The sequence below is a fragment of the Camelus ferus genome, chromosome 19, assembly GCF_009834535.1.
Source record: "Camelus ferus isolate YT-003-E chromosome 19, BCGSAC_Cfer_1.0, whole genome shotgun sequence".
In the NCBI taxonomy this organism is placed as follows: domain Eukaryota; kingdom Metazoa; phylum Chordata; class Mammalia; order Artiodactyla; family Camelidae; genus Camelus; species Camelus ferus.
In genome coordinates this window covers 9,989,310-10,011,065 of record NC_045714.1, presented here as the reverse complement: position 1 = coordinate 10,011,065, position 21,756 = coordinate 9,989,310, and the positions used below count along the sequence as shown (strand labels likewise).

Sequence of the window (21,756 nt, the reverse complement as noted above, 5' to 3'; positions counted from 1 at the left end):
AATAAACAAACAGATTATGAGCAATACGTTTGGAAATGGTTCCTAAAATATTTACTTCCCCTTTTTGCAACTCGTGTTGGAGTATTCAAATATCCCTTATAGCGCATATATATATATATATTTTTTTTTTTTAAGCCAGCCTCCCACCTTCCTCCTTTGAAGTTATTTCCCCTCCAGGCTCTTGTCATTTCCTGCCTTAGTCATCACAGTTCCAAAATGACCACACCACGTTTCTATAGCTGCTTCCCCATTTCCATTATCATGCAGGCCACTTTCCTTTGAATTGTCTTGTAGCGGACTTTTTTAACTTTCGGGGTAAGTCATGGTGTTCTGCTTTGCTGTTTTGTTTTTTTTTTTTTTCAAGTGAGCTCTATGGCAAATACTATGTTTAAGAGAATAAAGGTTATCAAATGGGAAAGACTAATACAATGTAGTGGGTCTTTAAAATTTTTTCTTTTTTCTTTTATTTTATTTTGGTGGAGGATATGTGATTAGGTTTGTTTGCTTGTTTGTTTGTTTGTTTTTAATGGAGGTGCCGGGGACTGAACCCAGGACCTCGTACATGCTAGGCATGTGCTCTACCACTGAGCTAGCTCCTCCCCCCACCCGTAATGAATTTTTAATGCTAATGACAATTTATTAAATATTGAAAAAGAGGACTAGGCACTTTCATCCTCTGTGACATTTAGGGCACTGCCTGGCTCAATATTCACGGAATGGATGAAAAGTAGATTATCTCAACAGAAAATGGGAATAAAGTTGGTGGAAAATAGTTTTTTTTTTTCAGTACATAGCACAGGTGGTTCATTAAAAGCTATTTACACCTTTATTTATTCTTTCTGCTCAGGTCTCCTGACAGTCTCAAACACTAAACGTTTTATTTTTTTCAAGAGGCAGAGCAAGCGATTTTTCTCCCCGTCCACTGAGAGCAGCGCGGTACCATCCAAAACGGAAAACGCAGCCGCCTGCTTTGCCCCCGACCCACCTCCCTGCTGCTGCTCTTTCCTACCGACTGTCCCTATGCTGCACAGCAGCCTGAGTGAGAAACGTACATCAGACCGCGTCTGATCTCCTGCGACCAATAGGCCGTGGCTTCCTCTGCAGTTAGAATGCGCTTTGACGTGCTTGCAGGGCCGACGAGGCACAAAGTGAACCAGACCCTGCTCGCCCCTCAGATCTCCCTTCCGACCACTTTCTCTCCCTGTTAGCTCTGCTTCCGTCCCACTGGGCTTTTCACAGTCTCTGCTCCGCTGAATTCATTCCTGCCTTTGCATCTGCTGTTCCCACCATCCGGTTTCCAGAGAGGCCCTTTCTGTCCATTACCTCTTTCTGGTACCCTGTTCAGTTTTCTCCACGGGGTCCACTTACTCATGGACTGACTTTCTGACCCCGCTGGAATATCGGCTCTGTGTTAATCCCCCAAGCTCCCAGGGCCCCATAACGATGTGTTGGGTGAAAGGCTAGACCGTGGAGAGGGAGTTGCGTTTCTGAGCAAGGAGCTGTGTCTGCCTGTTTTGCCTTGTGAGGTGGTTGAAGGGATGAACCTGCCTGACAAGGTCAGAGGGAGACCACAGGTCCTTGTGGCCCTGACTTCAATTGCAAAGGCTCAGGTCTAAGGCAACATCTGAGCACAGGAGAAGGAAGGGTGCAATTCTCAAGTGTCTAGGCTGAGTGTTGGGTCAAGCTGGGGCCAGGTACAGGTTAGAAGAGCTGAGAGTCAGATGCGACCTTTGTTCCCAGACATCTGACAACCAGGAAGTACCATTCCTGACCTCAGACTGTGTTGCAAGATCTCTGTCTGCACTCCGGTAACCTCCCATTCACTCACACACACACCAGCGAAGCGCTGACTGAACTCCTACTATGTGCAGACTCTGCTGCAGGCACTAGAGATGCAGCCCTGGATAAGAAAGCCCAGGTCCGTCCCTCATGGAGCAGGGAGCTGACTTTCCAGAGAGGGAAACGAAGAAAGACAGTTTCTAGTCCTGATAAGTGAGATGTGAATGATGGGGTGGGTGTGGAAAGGGGGGCGATTTAGACAGGGTGGTCCGAGAGGCCGCGGAGTGGGAGAGATGCTGGGGAGAAGGACCCAGTGACCGAGCCACAGGGAGCTAGGAGCACTCCAAGGCCAGGAACAGTAGGGGACAAAGGGGAGGATCTGACGTAGGGAGCCCATGGGAATGGGATCAGGTGCGGGCCATGGTGACTTCTCTGCACATGACACTTTCTTCGACAAAGACTGAGTTTAAAGTGTCTTGCCTGCCCCATCAGAACTTCTAAAGGTACAGTGAGAGCTTGAAATTGCTCCCCACTCAGAAACGAAGCCTCACTGAGTGTTCCTGTAGGTGAGTCTCTCAGTGACAGACACATCTGATACTCCTGCAGCCGGTCAGTGTCTAAACCAACCCCGGAAGCAGTGGTGTTTTATTTTGTTTTTTGCTTTTTTTTTAAATTCTGTCTTCACCTAGATCCTCTCTTGAGTGAATCTAGAACCATTCTACTCAGAGTTGAGATGAAAGCAAACCAAACAATATTTGCTTTTTTTTTTCTCAGGTGGATGTACTGGGGATTGAACCCAGGACCTTATATATGCTAAGCACGCTCTTTACCACTTTACCACTGAGCTACACCCTCCCCACAAAGGATATTTGCTTTTTAATTGAAGCTGAATCTGAAATGTTAAGAACATTTCAGAATGTTTAAATGTTCTCAAAACATAAATATGATCTCGGTTAGTTCTCTGGACCATCTAACCTTCAGTAACACGGTGAAGACACTTGTTTGGAAACTCTCTTCAGAATACCCAGTGAGCACACAGCCTACAGCCCTGTTTGTAAAAGAGAGAAAGTATAGATCATGGAGAAAATACTATGGCAAATAGGTTTTCAAATTTCAGAAATTCTCAGAGAGTGGTGGAAAGCAAACACCATGCTTCATTTGACCCAGGATTCCTCTTTCAATCCCAGGACATTTACTGCAGGGAGGAAAAACGTCTGTGACAAAGATGCTGTTTTCAGTGTCCTCTCTGATGGTGTGGACCCGTATACACACACACACACTCAGAAGTAAACACAATTTGCAACCAACAGGACTGAATCACTAAAGCACAGGCTAACTCTTTCTCATAAATAAGGCACTTTTGAAACTGCCAAAAATCCAAAGCAAGGACTTACCTATAATAAAACCACTGTGTCTTTTAGACCTAATTTTCTGGCATTTCTTGAATGGAGTTGAATATGGAGTCAGTGAGCTACAGTCCAATGAGCCAGCGAACGAGATGTTGGATTTACCACTTTGGCCACGCATAATGGTTTCTACCTTTGTTGCAACTGCACCGTTTGAGGCCAGCATTTCCTATCGCTAATATTATCATGTTTATTTTTCAGTTTTTTCTTTGTTGTATAAGACAGTTAGGGAAAACCTAATAAAAGTCAGACAATTATGCAAAATCTGCTATGCACAAAGGTGAAATTCTACTGACAAGGAATCCTTTGGTTGTTGGGCAGCAACACCCAGGAACAGCTTGAGAGGGTGGTGGCTGTGCACCACCCGACGTACACAGGCTGACTTCAGGGCACAAGAGGTGTCTGGGTGCCCCTGAGTGAAAGTCAGCATTGCTTTAAAGGCAAATGCAACATCGCTGAGAACCACCCACGTGGTCTGACCCCTTCAAGCATGGTGTTACCATTTAATAAAAATCACTTACACAACAATGTAGGCATTAACAATAACAGGGTAGATCAATGGTGCTAAAAGAGATAGAACTCGAATATGTACTGTTCATTGTGAAAGACAAGGGTCTCAACAGTTGTTCAATTACCGCTACTGTTCTTGTAAAATCTTTGAAAAAGTGTATTATTCTATATGTGCCTTGGCTACTCTGTAGGGATGCTCAGGAAGTCGTGCACGGGGGCTGCCCCGGCCTGGGCGTGGAAGACCTGGGCTCTCGCTCTGGTGCTGCCGTGCCTGGGTGGCACCATCTGTGTGGGCTGGGGTGTCTTCCACACCCTGGGTGGCGCCATCTGTGTGAGCTGGGGTGTCTTCCACACGACCAACCCAAGAGTTAAGAATGATTTTATATTTTTAAAGAGTTGTTAAAAAAAAAAAAAGAATATGCACCAGGGATCATAGGTGGCCCACAAAGCGTAAAATACTATTTGGCTTTTTATGAAAAGAGTGCTGACCTCTGGCCCAGGGAGCAGAATACAGTGAAGCAATCTGGTTAAGAGCTGGGGCTCCGGGCCAGTCGGCCTGGGTCTGACTCCTGGCATTCCACTTACTAGCGAACGACCTTGGCAAGTCAATGCAGCCTACTTTCCTCATCTGTAAAATGGGGACAAGAGTAACACATCTACCTTGTGGAGATGTTGTGAGGATGACAGGAGGCAAAGCAAGTAGAGCACCCATCCCCGGGCCTGGCGGATGGACAGTCGGCCAAAGTGTCAGCCATTACTACCTGTGTAATACTGATAATAGAATTTCATGGGGATGCTGGGAATACCAAATATATGTTATACGCACATATACATGTTACTTACACATTGTAAAGTGCTATAGAAATTAGGCAGAATAAGTGGCACATAAATAAAAAGAAGTCTAAATCATAAAAAATCTGAATATTCATAGAAAACGTCAGTGTAATGAAATAAATAAAAAGTAGTGGATTGTTCTAGATTCAGCACAACAGAGACCTAACAAACAGAATCTGTGATCCTTGAATGAGTCCTGGGTTGGAAAAAATAAACACACACACACACACAAAGAAATAATAACAGCCAAAAAAGCTTTCAGATATCTTTGGATTTTTGGAAAATGTGAATGTAGCCTGTGTCTAAATATATACAAATAGATGCACATAAATGTGACAAAGTGCCAGGAACTGGTGAATCTAGGTAAAGGATAAGCACAGGTTTTACTGAATTACTTTTTTTCCCATTTTCCAATGGTTTAAAAATTTCAAAGAAAATACATGGGTACAAAATTCTAGGGTAGCTAAGATATTTACACACAATCTACATAATAGAGGCTGTTGTGGGTTATTCAGCCATAAATTCCACTAGTGACACCTATTATTATTTATTATTATTATTATTAATAACATATTTAATTCATATAAGCAAGCTCCTCATTTCATAATTGTTTCATTTCTTTTTCCTGTTCTGCTTAAAATTTTAAAAAGGTGTAGCAAGATAACCCTGACCTTCACTTTCCTTGGGTCTGAGTAATTTTTTTTAGCAGCCATTTCCACTTAAATAGCAAATCCTTTTTGATTCATGTCATAGACTTGGAAGTCCACTCGAATATCAATACAGAGCTTAATGTGAAGGCTCACTGTGGACTCAGGGCTGGGCAGAGACTCCTGTCTTGCTCAGAAGTTTGTTAGAAGGTGAACAGACACAAAGGGATGGGCTGTGTTATCAACCATGCGGCTGGTTTTTGTTAGAAAGTCATTACAACCATCTCTGAGTCAAACTGGCAAGGAGCTTTATAGCACCTGTATTTTCTGCACTGAAACTCACATGAAACTTTCCCCTCTCAAACTGACATGTTACTAGTACTCATCTTTGACTTCATCAGAAACTCAGCACTGAAATCGGTTGCTGTCCTTAACCAAACAGGTAAACAGATGGTTCTGTGTCCTGCCCGTGCAGACAGCCCCCTCACTCACCTTGGGCGCACCATCCGTGACGCTTGCTCCTTTCATGCTGCTGCTGTGAGACGGCTCCTTTGAGCTCCAGGGCTGATATCTCGGCTTCAGAGGCGGTTACGCAATGTCACTGCATGCCTCTGTCTGGTTCTCAGAAACCGAATTCTATGGAGCTGTCTGACAGCACAGGAAATTCTCAAAATGATTCTCCCGGCAGGCAAACTTTCTAGAAAGAATGAGAGTAAAAGAAAAGAGGTGAAGGAGGGGAGACCAGAAATTCAGGCCACACTCACTCCTCAATGCCTGGTGTCTCACTTTGTCTAGAAGTAGAAATAGTCACACTTTGCTATGAGAAACCGCAAAAGAAGAAGGAAAAAAAAAACTCTTCTGCTTTACGGGATGAAGTTCCTACTTTGAAAAGCCGAGTGCATGAATGCACGGCATTCTCATCCCTTGAACGTCTTGGAACAACTCCCACTGGACAGACCAAGCTCATTTCCCTGATTAGAAGGCTGTCAGGCCAAACTTCCGATAGCGGTCGTCGCTTCTTCCTTCCTGCGCCCTGAGACTTGCCCTGCAACAGCCAGAGAGAACAGGTCAAGAGGGTTCCTGAGGGACCTTGCCCCACCACATCTTTCTGCACCTGGCGCACACTTCCCTCTGCTCTGACCCCCATGCCCACCCCCTGGTTTTTACTCACAACACTTAACAATGAACATTTTCTCTGTGCTGACTCTGTACCAGGGCTCTGCTGAGCACTTACTGATACAATTAGATTAACTCTCAAATCTTACCGCCCCACTGTCTGTACTTGAAACCACACTAGCTCATGCAGTTCAGTGTGACTTGTTAAGTCTTTCCGCTTTCCCTAAATTCCGATTGAACATCCAGGAAGGACCTAGGTTACATTCGCTTTTTTTTCAAATTAAAGTAGAGTCAATTTACAATGTTGTATTAAATTCTGGCGTATAGCAGAGTGATTCATTTATATATATATATATATTCCTTTTCATATTCTTTTTCATTATAGCCCATTACAAGGTATTAAATATAGTTCCTTGTGCTATACAGTAGGACCTTGTGATCTCTTTTGTATATAGTAGTTAGTATCTGCAAATCGTGAACTCCCAATTTGTCTCTTCCCATCCCATTTCCCCCGGTAACCCTAAGTTTGTTTTCTATGTGAATCTGTCTCTGTTTTGTAAATAAGTTCTTTTTTTTTTTTTAACGTTCCACATATAAGTCATATCATATGGTATTTTTCTCTCTTTCTGGCTGACTTCACTTAGTATAACAATCTCCAGGAGGTTTGCATTTTTATTTCATGTAAACAAACTGGTACCCATCCCTCCCTAGCCGGACTCAAGTTCCATCTCCAAGGAGCTATCTCTTTCATTGCGCCCTTCCTGTAATTACAACACTTACTGCCTTGTCTGCTGGTTGTCCTGTGTGTAGCCCCTACAGTCTGAGAACCAGGAAGGATTTACAGATTGGAAATAACTTGTTTCTGGCCGAGACCATCCATATTTTAAATTGTCATCATTGTTAGAAGTTAACTTCCCTGGGGCCAAGTCATGGATGTGTTGCAGATGGGAACAGATAACAGGGAGGGAACAGCGACCCCACAGAGTGAACATAAACCGACTTACTGATGAGTTCAAACTGGAGATCCGGAAAGAGGAAGATGGAGATGTGGGAGGGGGAATAATTTAGGGAAAGCTTCAGGAGGAAGGCAAAGTATGAGAAGCAGAGGCAGGCCAGTACAGAGCCTGGACTAGCAGAGGTATTTTATCCTGTTAGCCTTTACAGATGAGACCAATTGTTAAGGTGGTATTCCTGCAGTGCGTACAACCAGCAACATCTGCGAGGCAAAGGCCACTGCAAAATAGCAGGTGACTTCCCTGTTGTTAAATGTGGACCAGGACGTTTCTCTTGGGTGCAGCTCTCCTCTCCTGCTTTCTTCTGGCTCCACCAGTTCCTCTATGCTGGTGGCCAAGAGCCATGGAGCATCTCAGAAGAGGAAGATGCAAGTACTGTGGAGCTAAGGCTGAGGCTTATGTTTCCAGAGTAGGAATCTATTAAACCTAAATTCCGTGCATCCATAGATTCCATTATATTGAGGTGTAATGATGTTATGGCTGTGTTTTAAAAAGTCCTTACCTCTGAGAGATAGATACTGAAATATTTACAGACAAAATTTGAGATTCACTTCAAAATAACTCAAGAAAGGGGGTAGTAGATAGAAGTATAGATAGATCAATATTGGGTGTGAGTTGGAAATTGAAGAGTCTGAGTAAAGGGTCCACAGGGATTCATGGTATTGTACTGTTGATACTGCATTAAAAAAAAAAAAAACAGCTTTAAGATATAATTCACATACCACAAAACTCAGCCTTTTAAAGGGTACAATTCAGTGTTTTTTTTTAGTATATTCAGAGCTGTTCAACCATCACCACTAATTCCAGAACGTTTTCATCACCCCAGTGTGCCCATCAGCCATCACTCCTTGCTCCCCTCTCCCCAGCCCCCGGCAACCATGGTTTCTACTGTATCATGGACTTTCGTGTACACTTAAAAAAAAGTAAAAAGAAAGGGTGGACAAACTTGCTCAAGATCACACAGTGCTGAACAGAGAGAGAATCTGAACCCAAATCTCTTGGAAAAGAAAACAGAGAAACCTCCCACCAACTCAAGTTTGACATTTTCCATCGCCTTGGCAAACTCCAGACCACTCCGGAAGGGCTGACCTTGAAGGTCCCAATACAGATTAGAATGCTGTAATTTGCATTTTTTTTTAAAGGAAAACAACCAAAACCAAAACACAAGACACAAAAGTTACAGGATTTGGCCCTGAAATGAAATACTCACCCCTACATATTTACTATAGTATTTTGTGAATAAGGGGCTTGACTTCTCATCTATCTAATCCTGCTATGATTTTATCTGAATGAAAGGGTGTAGACATTTTGCTGCAATTCATTTATATTTACTTCTTAAGGCAAGTGAGTCTTTTACGTACGCAAATATCGCAAGTTGATTATTCTAGGAAATTGGGTGGTTTTCGCAATATCCCGCAGGGGAAAAGTTGAAACAGCTAGAATCCAAGAGAACCAAGTTAGGGAGCCTCTACTAAGGTAATTTCACACCCTTCTCTTGAAAAATGTGCCACTTAGAACAGTACTTTGGATTAATTTTCCTTTCAGAACCTAGTGGATCTTATCTGATCACTTCCGTATCTGAAGGCAGATTGCTTTTGTATACCAAACCATTTTTGGCGTGCTTTAGTATTACACTGTTTTCATGTGGATTTTCAGCCGTCCAGTTCCTTAAGCGGTAGAATTCAAACCCTGGGTACTCAGTACCTGACTTACTAGAACACAGCGGAACAACAGACTCAGAATGTCCCAGCAGTAAGGGCCTGGCAGGAAATTTCTGACTGTGCTGCTTTAAGATCATCTGATTATCTTTTAACCTTATGAAGATAACTCAAAAATAGCTCCTTTGGTCAAAACAGAATTTCATAAATTGCCAACAAATTCATCCAAATACCCCGATGCAGGAATGATATGGGGAGGACAGGGATTCTGCAGCTTCTATGATCATCAGTGACAACTGAGCTTAATAGCCTGGATTTTGATCCCGAGGTTGAGAGGGAAAAAGATTCGGAACAAGACGGGAAAAAAAAAACCAAAAACGTGGCGGTGGAGAGGGGGCACAGAGCTGGAGGGAACAGCTGAACGTTAACGGGGAGAATAAGAAAAAACGGGCAGAAAATGATGCCACCGGCCGGTAGTCATTGTGGGGTGAGCAGCTTGGAAGGGAAGAGTCAATTGTCCAGAAAATGACTGGGAAAGGGGCTTCATAGATGAAAACACCCACCAAAGTTGTAGGAAGGCAGAGGTTAACCTCCAGAAAAAGGGCAAAAGCATGAGGTACGGAAAGCTACGGAAATGTGGACTGTTTTCTAAACCTTTGTTGTTGTTGCTCATACCTGCTTGGTTACTTCTGAAGTCTTGATCCCTGGTCCCATTTTAGCTACTGATTTAGCTTTTCAAACGTATTCTATATACATATTGTGCATCTGATAATCCCACTGAGCCTGACTCTTGTTTCTCATCATGGGGGCTGTTCCGTACACTCATTTGTGAACACGTGGTTCTTAGTGTTTTCCCTAGGAGCGAACAATTGAGGTCTGGTGTTGAGGCGTGTTCTTCCTGTAGAGAATTGGTGCTGGCTCCTGCCTGGCACTCGTGGCCACTACCAACAGGAGTTGCTTTAAATTCTCTGCTTACTTTCCTCCAAACCACAAAGGTAGTGCAAATTGGCTCAGGCTTGCTCGGGGAACCACCAGCTTGTGGGTGGGATTCTTGGAGAAGCCCTCCCCTGCGCCAGCACCTCAGACCTGTCCCCGCAAACCTCAGCCAGAGCTGTCAGGCAGGAGCCAGGGTGGGGTTGTTGTCAGGTTCACCCTTTTGCTCAACGGGGCATCTTTTTGCGTTCTGGGTTTTCTTTCTGGGTCTTGATCAAAGGTCCCACCCAGTGAAGACTCAGAGCTCAGAAACCATGAAGCTGCAAGGGATTGCAAAGGTCCTTGGTACAACTGGTCCTCTGTCACTGTTCATCCTCCTGACTTGTGCTTTGTGGTTGTCTTTGCCTCAGGAATTCCCTCACATTATTGTTAGCTCAGCTATCTAGTGATTAAAAAGATTCTATCTGGGTTTGTACTGAGAGGATTCTCAGAGTATCTGGCCTTTCAGAAGCAGAAATCCCCCCGCCCCCAAAAGTAAATGTCTTACCTCTCTTCCCCAAATCTGTTTATATCACGTTTTTTTTTTTTAAAAAAGTGAGCACCACTGATTCAAGTGTATGTTGGGGATGATTTTGACTAAGCCCTTTAATCAGAAAAGGAAGCTGCAGCCCGGAAAAGACGTGTCTTACTACCTACCAAGTCAGTAACAGCTGAGACTAGACTCCTCTGTTACTGCCTTTCCTATGGGAAACCAAAGTTTAAGGCAAAAGGTAGATTTCTCTGAATGATCTGAAGAAACGGAATTTTACTCAAAACTTTAAATTCATAGAGGAGAAGAGCAAAGATACACAGCTAAAGGTGATCAAGATACAAAAATCTGGCTTCAGAACAAAGCACTAAAGAAACAGTATAAAAAGTACCAGCCCGAAGTATTAATTGCTATTTGAGAGCTTATGTTCAAAAACGGGAACATTCAAGGCAAGATCCAAAAAAAAAAAAAAGGAACTAGCTTTAAATGATCATTATATACAAAAAGTTTATTTGAGAAATCACGTATCTTTAAAAAATAACACAGAAGTTATAAGCTCTTATCCCGACTGCAGACCATTCACCATCTGAACGTCAGGGTGTTATGTAGTATAATCAGTGATGCACAGACACCAAGTCCACGTGATATCCCTGGCATTTACATCAGTTTGAAACATTAATGTGATTTTTAAAAGAAAAAAAATTTTTTTTAAAGATCTATTTTGGAAACACATAAAAGCATCTTGATCTTGTAAACAGTAGTCCTGAAACTATAGATCCATTGCTGAGACTACTCCAAAAACTGGAAAAAGTAGCATTATCATTTTAATTCATGAACAGTTAAAAAGGTCCAGTGGAACTTGTGTCAGGAGTGCAGTGCGGTCATTCCAGTGCACACGCCAGAGAGAAGAATGCAGAAAAATTAATTCTCTGCCTTACAGTTTCACAGGTTGAAAGCAAAAGTCAGAAAAAGTGGGTAGTTTTTGTTGGTAATTTTGGGGGTAGATTATCCTTGTTCCTACTTAGCAGGTTCCTTTTAGTCTTGGAAAAGTAGCATCTGCAGACAGCCAAGTTCAAATACTGGCGCATCAGGACACAAAGTAAATTTAAACTCACTATGGACCAAAAAATTAGGCTCTTTGGAAATCTGAACTAAAACCCTGTAACTTAGTATGTTAAGAATGCTTAAAAGGGCTCCATAGACCGAAGAGTTAAAATGATCTTTGAGGGTGATTACCTAATGCAGAACTTTCATGCAATAAACTTTAGAAGACTATAAAAGTCCTATAACATAAAACAATTACTTTAACCTATTTAATATTTTTATCAAATGATCCCAGATTATATTTCTAGGTACTCCTACCCGGATTGAGGTAGTTCTATTTGGGAATAAAGATAAACCAAAGTTTATCTCTGTAAGGGAGGTTCAGGGGCCTCTGACCTAGCCAGAGTCAGATCCAGAGAAACACTGTCGCTGCTGAAAAAGTTTCAAGAATAAGAAAACTTGTATCAGTTGGTTAATTGCAAAAATATTCTGAGAATCCAGACGCTGTATGCCTCCATGATGAGAAGTTACAGTTTGTGCTGAAGGGAACTGAAAAATAAGATTTAAAATTATGTAAGAACAAAGTCAGTCAATAGTAGTCATTTGTGAAAATGAGCAATACCTCAGAGCAGTAGCTCCATCACCTAATTTTGATGAGACTGGACATATGTTCAATATGCTTCCCATCAAATGGTAATAATCTCGTCAGAAATGCACTTGCTGAAGACAGGCATTTTAGGTCCTGAAAGGATAACGTGGGAGGTGTGATGAGCCGTATTTCCTAAAAATCTTCAGGAAAACCCGGCCCTTAATTTTACTAAAGTGAAAAACGTGTTAACACTAAAGTTGCAGATCTGAGCTTTATTGTCAGAATGATGTCATTTGAGGATAGAACTGATAGGTTTTCTAAAATGGTTTTAATATAGCATACAACTCCCGACTCCCAGAGCCATATGCCTACTTACCTGCAAAATGTGTTTTGAAAAGAAATACACAAGCAGGATGCAGAACGGGCACGAAAGCTGACAAAATATCCAAACAAAAATTCCTCGGGACAGATCCACTTGAGATCTAGAAAGCACTTTAATACCCTATCCCTCTTCAAATGATCAAGAGATTCAAGAGAAATAGCAAGTCCTGTATTTACAAAACCGATGAAAATCACACTGTAATAATCAGTGAATGCAGAACAACTGCACAGATCTGCGTTTCCAACTTTTTCCACCATGATTCCCCATCAAGGTAAAAAAAGATTCTTTTGTACAAATCCGAGAAGGATGCAGAGGTGGCCGCACAACTGCCCAAGATGGTACCATGACTTACTACCGAGGCTGGGGACGGGGCCCGAGGGGAAGGAGGGGCAGGGTCCTCGAGAAAAGAACCCTGTTCACGGCAAGCAGCTCTAGTCCGTGGTTGACCTCCGGTACCAAAACCGTGCTCTGAAGTCGTCGCTGCAGGTCATGAAGCCGGGGTTGGTGGGCGAGTGCACGATGCAGCGCACGATGTTGTTGTGGCCCAGGGAGAGCAGGTTCCGGCGCTCGGCCGTCCGCGAGTCCCAGCAGCACAGACTGATGGTCCTCTCGTCGGGCAGCAGCACGTAGTCCTCCGTGTGGTTGAAGACGGCCTGCGTCCGGTGCACCTGCCGCCCGCTCAAGCCAGCGCCTGCACGGAGACCGAGAGGGAAGGGCCTGGGCGTCAGGGCCGGCTCTCCAGGTCCGAGTCTGCACCTTAGACTCCCCACATTGCTCTACTTCTGTTATTAGTCTGTTGATGATAAAACTGCACTTTCCAATTGTTGAAGTAATACACTTATTGTGCAATTTTGGAAACTATAAAGTATGAAAAGGAAAATCACTTCTGAGCCCATTACCTAATGCAACTCTGTTAATGTTCTGATGTATTTCTAGGCATAAAAACACCTTTAAAAAAATACAATAGTGTTGCCACACTCTCTCTGTCTGCTCTATCATAGTTTAAACCAACTTCATGTTGGGTATATTCTTCCATGCTTTTATTGGCTGCAAAGTATCCCACTGTTTGGAAGCACCATCGGTAATTCTTTCCTGCTACACACCGAACTTGTATCAAATTGTAACACCGTAATGAACATTCCTTGTACAGTATTTCTTAGGATTAAATTCCTAGAAAGTGTTATACTTTTTTATGACCACAAATACAAAATACATATTTTGTGTTCAAGGTATTATATAAAGTACTAAGAAAACCTGCCTGATAATTTTACACCCAGAGTCAACATTTTGATGATTATCTTTTCCAAATATCTCCATGTGTTGTTGTACACTCAGCTGCAAATCCTATACATCAGAGCATACATCATATACTTTTCATTCAACAATATGTCGTGGAAATCTATAAAGAGGGAGTATAGTTTAATGGATAAAGATACAAACTTTGGTGCCAGATTTGGGCTTGGTACTAAGTGATGTGACCTTGAACAAATTACTTAACATCCCTAGGTGTTAATTTTCTCCTGTTTCGTAAGCATAATTACATCACCTGCCCAGAAGATGGTGTGGGGATGAAAATGTGGTGTAATGCCCATCCAGTTCTGCAGTGTGCGTGTTCGACAAATATTACTATGAGTACATATTTTTAAAGGCTGCATGCTGTGAAAGGACACATAAAAATTTACTCAGTGCTTTTTGGTGGACATTTGTCTCTACTCCAGATAATGTTGGGATGGATACCTTTTTGTGTGTGTATGTACATGTTTGCCCAAGAATCTTTTGAAGGTTGAATTCCTAAGAGTGGATACAGTAGGTCAAAAAATATGTATGTGTAAAATTTTGATCTATGACATGAAACTGCCCTTCAGAAATATTTTAACAATTGACATTTCTAACAATATGATTTCCTGAAATGTTTATTAATACTAGATAATATCAATCTTAAATTTTGGAAATCTGATGAGCAAAAAAGATATTCCCATTTTCATTTTAGATTTATAGTGAAGTTTTCTCGGGTTCACTGACCAATGTCTGACATATGTTTACTGTATATGCTGTGAATATGCTTTCCGTAATCCAGAATTTTAATTTTGTTTATAGTGTTTTAAATTAACTTAAATTTTTTTTAAATGGAGGTACTAGCGACTGAACCCACTCTACCACTAAGCTGTACCCCCCACCTCCCTTAAATTAACTTTTAACATCAAAATTTCTAACATTTATTTGATAGTTTTTCCTTTCCCTTCATGATTTCATTGAATTCTAACTAAAGCTTAAAACTGGAAATGCAGATCTAAATGTGCTGATATGAAGGAGTCACACTGAATTAGAAGAAAAGGGAATTTGCAAATAAATTCAGTATAATCTCATTTAAAAACCAAATCCCAATTCTCCAGCAAAACAAACCAATTAGTCATATTTAACCATAAAATATCCCATTTAAAAAAGCAAAAATGACTCTTCCCAAGACCTGCCAGCTGTGTCATCTACACCAGAAGCCAGAGAGACGGCAGGAAGTAAGCTCTGGCTAAAATGAAATAAATCTAGGTAGGTTATGCTGCACCCTAGTGGTTCAGATGCCACTTATTCTGCAATTTTCTTCTTAACACCCCTGCAGAGCCCCTTACAATATACAACAGTGTTATTTTCTTGTGAGTGGGCGTGGGCATGGTGATTTTAGTGTATGACACAAACATCTCACAACAGAGGAAACTAGCTGAAGTTTCCTAGAAGTTTCTTACCAAACAGCCTTCGCCACTACAAGGAAAAGAATAATATTTTTTTTTTTAGTGGAGGTACTGGAGATTGAACCACGGACTCACGCGTGCTAAGCACGCACTCTGCCACTGAGATATATCACCTCCCCTCAAGAAGATAATTTTAATACTATCAAATTAGACTTGAACACTGACTACTAGTGATAAATTTAAATAGATCTCATAAAAAGAGCTCAAAGGCACAACTGTTACAATTAGAGACCAACATGGGTTAGAGAATCAGATTAATTTAGTTTTTCTGTCTGAAGGGTCCACTTTATAGGTTCAGGACACTCGTGGCCTCTTTTAAGAGCTACTTCTCTCTTAGGAGGGGCCAAGATCTCCCCGCTTAGCCCTTCTTTCCTAATGTGTACACTTACTGAGGCTTTTCTCTGGACTGCTTTCATTTTTTGTGAGATCACCAGATTCTCAAGTGTTACCTGCATGGAATCAGATCTAGTTTCAGCTGTAATGTATTGAGAAGAGCAAAGTTAAGAAACTGTGGTTCTGTTTCCAGCTCTGCCTCTTGTTTGACTTGCATACATTTATTGTGTGGATCTATTTCAAGGATCTAAGAGTTGCTACAGAAATGTTAAGCAGTATCGATTTCTCACTCACCTGTGTATCTGACCAGCGTTCTCCCTGTTGATATCTCCCAAAGCTTAGCTACAGAGTCTTTTCCACTTGACAGAATGTATTTAGAATTTTTGGAAAAAATGGCAGAACAAACTTCAGCACCGTCGTGTGCTTTCTCAAAAGTTGTGATGCATCGATTTGAAACACCATCCCATAATTTGATGCAGCCGTCCTTGCTACCAGTCACATACATATTGGCACTAGGATTGTAATTGACGGAACATATGGCATCAGTGTGTTGATCTTGAGGATTGCAAGAGACAAAACACTGAAATGTGTTGATATCATACAGTCGAAGAGTAGGATGCTGAGTCCCGACAAGTATAAAGTCTCCGGAAGGATGGAAAGAGATGGAGCGTAACATTTCAGCCTCCTGTTAGGACAGAGACATTAACGTTAAATGACCAACTGCTGAACAATTAAACCCACAGGAAATGTGGGAGACACTTGGCTGATTCAAAGAATCCATAGAACAATGAACAGATATTATACAGGTAAGAGAAGGAACAAAGGACTTTCTGAAAACATGAAAGTATCATTTGAACAAAGGTTTCCGAAACTATTTACTGGTGAGATTATTCCAAAGGCCACAGAATTGAGCTTCATTATTTGCAAATAAACAGTGGCTGAACTCAGAAAGGAATATATCATCAACCTATAATACGTTCACATACAATTAATGAATGAAGCTGCTACTAGAACATTAGTCTTTCTGAACTGCATATTCAAATTAGGGCAGCAAATGTCACTTTTCCAGCAAACACCTGATAGTTTCAACTGATTAATTTTTAAAATTCCCGTAAGTTATACTTTAGGGAAATTGGTTGTTTTGTCTTTAAACAGGAATCTGCACCTTTAAAGAAGGATATGGGTTCTGAACTGTATCTGTGACCAGCAGTCGTCCTGAGTGGCCAGAGGAAGTGGGTGCATGGCAGCCCCCGGGCTGTGGGCCGTCGGTGGCAGGCGTCCTTGCTGCTGTCCCCTCGTTTTACAGGATGTTCACTGACGCTACTTTTAAGAAGAGATACACCATAGCTCATTGTATTTAAGAAAAAAAAATGTATAAAGCTCCTTTCCAAACATTCCTAACCTGGATGTATTTGAAGGCTCTTTTTGCAGATGGTTTGGAATAATCAAATAATTTAAGAGTATAATCCCTTGAACCAGAGGCCAGGATCTGTTCTGTTGGATGGAAAGCAAGACATGTGACCTCATCCACGTGGTCATAAAGAGTTCGAATCACTGGGTGGTTTTCCATATTCTGCTGTGCGGTCTCGTTCATCATGACCTAGGCCAACAAGAAAAGAAAAGATGCTCAAAGTATGAAATCTGTCTGACTCAAAACACATGATCTACAGCTATGCTAAGTTTAAAGCTGGTTTAAACTATTCTCTCATTCCTCCAAGAATGAATAGCAAAAGGCAAACAGTAAGTACATGACTGGGATTTTTACCTCTATTGGCATGGCACTTTTGGCTAGCATTCTTTCTGTGTCAAGTATTTTTATGGACGCGTCAGCAGATCCAGTGGCTATTAACTGCCCATCTCTACTATAGGTAGCTACACGGCACGGTCCTTTATGGGATGTGACATAGCATGTTTCATACTCAGAAGCCTCTGGGGACATAGTTTGGACATCTGCATCAAATTCCAGGTCAATTCCTGTGCCAGGGGCAACTGTGTCTGACCGACCAATTGCATACTGAACTGCTGTGTCATCATTTTCCATTCCTGAAAGAAATGAACATTAGTGGCATGAAAAAAAATGCTATTTTAAAAGGACAGCACAAAGTTCTAGATCCAAATTGCAAAAGGTGTTTGTCAATGTCAGCTTACTACTTCTTGGAGCCACATGACACTTACACCATAGAACATTATCTATCCTGACCTGGGCGCACACAGTGACAACACCGTAAGGCAGCATGGGTTGTGGAAGGTTAGGCTCTAATAGTAAAGTCATCTCCCACATATTGGCCTCCAAAATTTTCTACTTTAACCACAATGACAGAAACTCAAAAACGCAGTTCTATAGTTAAATTGTTTATTTTTCCCCATTCCAGATTTTAGTTTTAGTATTGAGATCTGTTAGTAGCAGCTCCGAAGCTCGTGAAGCCAGATATATTATTACTATTAACACTAGTGAAACATATTTGAAAGAATGCTGAGCTTTAAAGAATCTGAAATTTATCAAGAACATGCATTTTAAACTTAAAAATAACTTGACATATCTTATAAACAATACATTTATTAGTACAGGAAAAATTAGAAATACAGATGAAAAATATAAAGATAACCTTGCATTCTATCATCCAGAGATAATTACTGTTAAACATGGTGGTATGCCAAAAATAAAACCACACTATATGACTTACTTGGTAATTTAATTATGTGGAATGACCATCTGGCCAGCATCACAAAAATTCATCTATATCATGTTACTGGATCCAATTTTATGGATACAAGGACATTTATAATCAATTCCATATTATTGGGCATTTTAAGGGAATTCATTTTATTTCCTCAAGCAAATTTTTACAATTTACATCACCAAATCAGACAGTACAAACATGCTTGGCAGTTCTGTATTTTACTTAATGCTTTCTATGACCCAGGCAAGTACCAGGATATACTGTTGAACAAGACAAGGTTCAAGACCTTCATTAAACTTGCAGTCTGTTTTGGGGGTGGTATGAATTGTGTTGGAAACAAAATAATAAAGAAAATTTCATATAATGATTCTGTTATGAAAGAAATGCGATTGTTGTTTTAGAGCAAGTGAGGAGGTCTGGGGAAGATACTGGGGTTATTTTCAGAGGAGATGAGGAGGACTCTGAGATGACATTTGAGCTGAGACTTGAAGAAAATCAGTAATACAATGGTAGAAAGCTCCAGATAATGCATATAAAGATCCTGAGGCCAGAACAGCTCGAAACCTTCATAACCTGGATTTTGCTTACTCCTTCAGTAAGCAGCATTGTACTTCACACATATTAGGCAGTAAAGCTAAAGGGCAATAATCTTGAAAAATTCTGATGTGAAAACATCTGAAACCTCGTCATGGGATCCATGATTTCGCGTGGACCAGTTACCTAGTTTGATGAGGTGCAGGAGCTGCTCCGACGGTGCACAGACAGACTGAGGCTTGATTTCGTTGATGAGGCCGTTAGCAATGCTGATGTAGCCATCATAGAGCAGCTGGCTAATGATCAGCTTGTAGAGCTGCTGGCGGTCCTTCAAGCCCACTTTGGTTCTGTACATCCTGAAGAAGAGGAAGGTAATTTCCCTGCCAGCTGCAAGAAGGGGAAACAGGTGGATGGTAAAGGGCAGAGGCACCAGTAGTCACAGAAGCAACACAGGAACCTGGTCAGACTTTCAGGACTTAAATCTCAGCTCTGCTAGCTGCAGTATTTGGTCAGCAACCTCGTTTCTCTGAGATTAGGTTCCTTGGCTGTTAAATAAGTTAGTAAAGGTTAAACAAGGTACTGCCTGTAGAGTATTGAGCATAGAGGCACAGAGAAATGGCTCAAATCACGCTAGCCAACAGTAGAACTTCTCCTTATCAGCTGTTCTTCTCTGCCAAACTACCCACCTGAGATTTTTATTCTTTATTGCTATACCAGAATCTTCCATTTCTTCTGTTAATAAAACACTGGCTAATGTTTGCAATAGGTAAGACAGCTGCTATTGTCAGATGTCTAGAGACCACTGTTCCCACCAGCTGAACTGTTACATTTACTAATGTCAGCTACGTTCATTCTTAAAACATATCTTAAGGCAACTGAGCTTGTTAAAGTATCTAATTTAATTAGACAGTAAGTCAAAATATGAGGGCAAAAGAGCTACTGTTGCAATGAAAACTAAATAAGTTGAATGCTTTGGAAAGATTCAAAGATGAACTCCTTAATAAAATATTGACAAACAGAATACGGCCAAAATGATAAAAGTCAAGAAAATGGAAAAATCTCAAGGATTATGCAGTTAGATTGATTTACAAGTGTCTAAGTTCTCCCTCGGTCTTACAAAGCAAAAGATGACAGTTTCTGGTTTACGCAAAAAAAAAAAGAACTCCAATTGGTGGACATGATTAGATAAGTTGATTATCAAAAATCAGTATCTGTATGTATGTGTAAGACTGTATTGATACTGGAAGGCTGCAGGAGCCGGGGAACAGGTATAAAGAATAAAAGGCACAGACAGACAGGTAGTTGTGGCAGAGGAGAAAACTGGAGGGAGAGCACAGGAGAGATAAGTGAACACGAGAACGAAGAGCATTGAGTGACCAGTGAACACCAGTACCTCCTGGTACTGCCCCACTTCACAGGGGTGATTCTGAAGTGGGACACATTGTAGGAAAGGGGTGAGGAACAATGTGTTCTCACTACACAGCGCCCTCTGGAGAATTACTGAGGCCACTGATCGTAAGAATAGCTAACATTAACTGGTGTTTACCATGTTTCATCTCCCTCTAACCCTCAACAACATCTTATAAAGGAGGTCCAGTCATCTTGTTTACAGATGAGCAGGGGAAATAACTTGCCCAAAGTCTCACTAGTGCCCAGAGGAACCAGGACTAGAACGCTGGCGATCTGACTGTGTTGTTCCTAATCACTACCTTAAAAACTTAACAATAAACTAGCTAAGGATCCATCAGGCATTCAATACAGTATATAATACACATGATGTAAACAACTAATACACATTGCCTCATTCAATCCACATCTAATCCTATTTTAAAGATGGGCAACCTGATGCCCGGGGAGGTTAACTCACCCAGGATCAAACAGTTGGAAATGGCAGAGCCTGGATTCTAACCCAGGCTATTTGACCCCAGAGCCTGCGTTCTTAATGGGCTGTACTGATGGATGTTAATTACAACAGCCAACATTTATTAAGAAGTTGCCAGACATCGTGCTAAGCACTTTATAATGTATTTAAGTATATGGAGAAGCAAATACATATAAACTCATGCTTGCATGTACAACACTAGGACGCAACATCGATGATGAAACCGACTCAAAGAGCTTAGGAAACACTGCAAGTAAAATGTGGCTGCGTAACTCGTCCAAGGTTAAAGTGGCCACTAGGATTACCCATACCAGAGCCCAGAACTTAACCGCCTCTCCATCGTGTCTCTCCACTCACGCCAGGAGCGTACCAAGAGGTTAAAAAAAGAAAAGAGAGAACGAGCCTTGTTTCTCAGCTCCCGTAGAAAATTCGCTCCCTGGGCTAGTACGCGCCTAATTACTACCCACAATTTGCACCCCCAAGGACAGGAAGAACCCGACCCAGGCCTGGTTGTACCCGGAGCTGGAAGGAGGACCAGGGCGAGAACACAGACACCCCTCACTGTACGTTCGGCTATCACCCTGACCTAGAGACCAGCTAAGGATGGAGCGAGGGTGGGAGCGAGGCCTTCGAGGAAGAGGAGGGGCAGAGCAGGCCCAGCCTGGCAACTCAGGGCGCATGCCGCCCCGCTCACTATCGGCCCGTCCCGCCTCGCCCCGGTCCCTTCTGTAGTCCCCCTAAGGCCTCAGCTGACCGCATCAGCCACTCTCCACGCATCCCGGTCCCCCCATACCCGCTAGTCCTGCTCTCTCGGTCTCCCGCTCTCTCCTAGAAAAATGGAGTCGCGAATCCTGCCCAATCGATCGCTCCGAGTGCACGTTCACTGTGCACACGCAAAGGACGTCGCGCCGAGCGCTGCGCTACGGATCGGCCCCACTCGCTCCTGCCCTTCTCGCCATCTTACTTACGGGCGCGTTGGAGAGGTTCGTTCACCTCCTCCGATTTTATCTCCTACGCGACAACTCTGATGCCAAGGGCCTGCTGTCTCACGGGCAAAGGTCAGATCCGGAGAGCACCGCCGGCGCTAGAACGGCCACGGGTGTGGCGGGCCGTTGGCTCCACCACTTCCGGGGTCTTACGGA

The 21,756-nt window shown here is 42.2% G+C and overlaps 2 protein-coding genes across 4 annotated transcripts in view; both read right to left on the bottom strand.

Annotated features, from left to right (window-relative positions):
* CASS4 (Cas scaffold protein family member 4) overlaps positions 1–6,298 on the bottom strand; it is a 35,054-nt gene extending 28,756 nt beyond the window's left edge. The window contains exons 1-2 of the mRNA XM_032461415.1: positions 5,963–6,298; positions 5,669–5,873 (exon numbers count right to left, since the gene is read on the bottom strand). Coding sequence (XP_032317306.1) covers positions 5,669–5,704 — 36 coding nt within the window. The 5' untranslated portion in view covers positions 5,705–5,873; positions 5,963–6,298. The remainder of the gene's footprint in view (positions 1–5,668; positions 5,874–5,962) is intronic.
* A 4,608-nt stretch (positions 6,299–10,906) lies between these two features.
* Positions 10,907–21,718, bottom strand: CSTF1 (cleavage stimulation factor subunit 1). 3 transcript variants are annotated; one of them, XR_004313004.1, is made up of 7 exons: positions 21,408–21,552; positions 18,919–19,119; positions 17,283–17,560; positions 16,920–17,117; positions 15,812–16,202; positions 12,435–13,131; positions 10,907–12,018 (listed from the first exon to the last, which is right to left on the bottom strand). XR_004313004.1 is itself a non-coding variant. In XM_006186142.3 (6 exons), exons 2-6 carry the CDS (start codon positions 19,085–19,087, stop codon positions 12,872–12,874), a joined length of 1,296 nt encoding a protein of 431 aa, XP_006186204.1. In that variant the 5' UTR covers positions 19,088–19,119; positions 21,408–21,552; the 3' UTR covers positions 10,907–12,871. The 3 variants fall into 3 exon arrangements, 2 of the variants coding, with proteins under 2 accessions (XP_006186204.1, XP_014415912.1); XM_006186142.3 differs by having other exon boundaries at positions 10,907–13,131; XM_014560426.2 differs by lacking the exon at positions 21,408–21,552 and adding an exon at positions 21,583–21,718 and having other exon boundaries at positions 10,915–13,131.
* Positions 21,719–21,756: the final 38 nt, after the last annotated feature.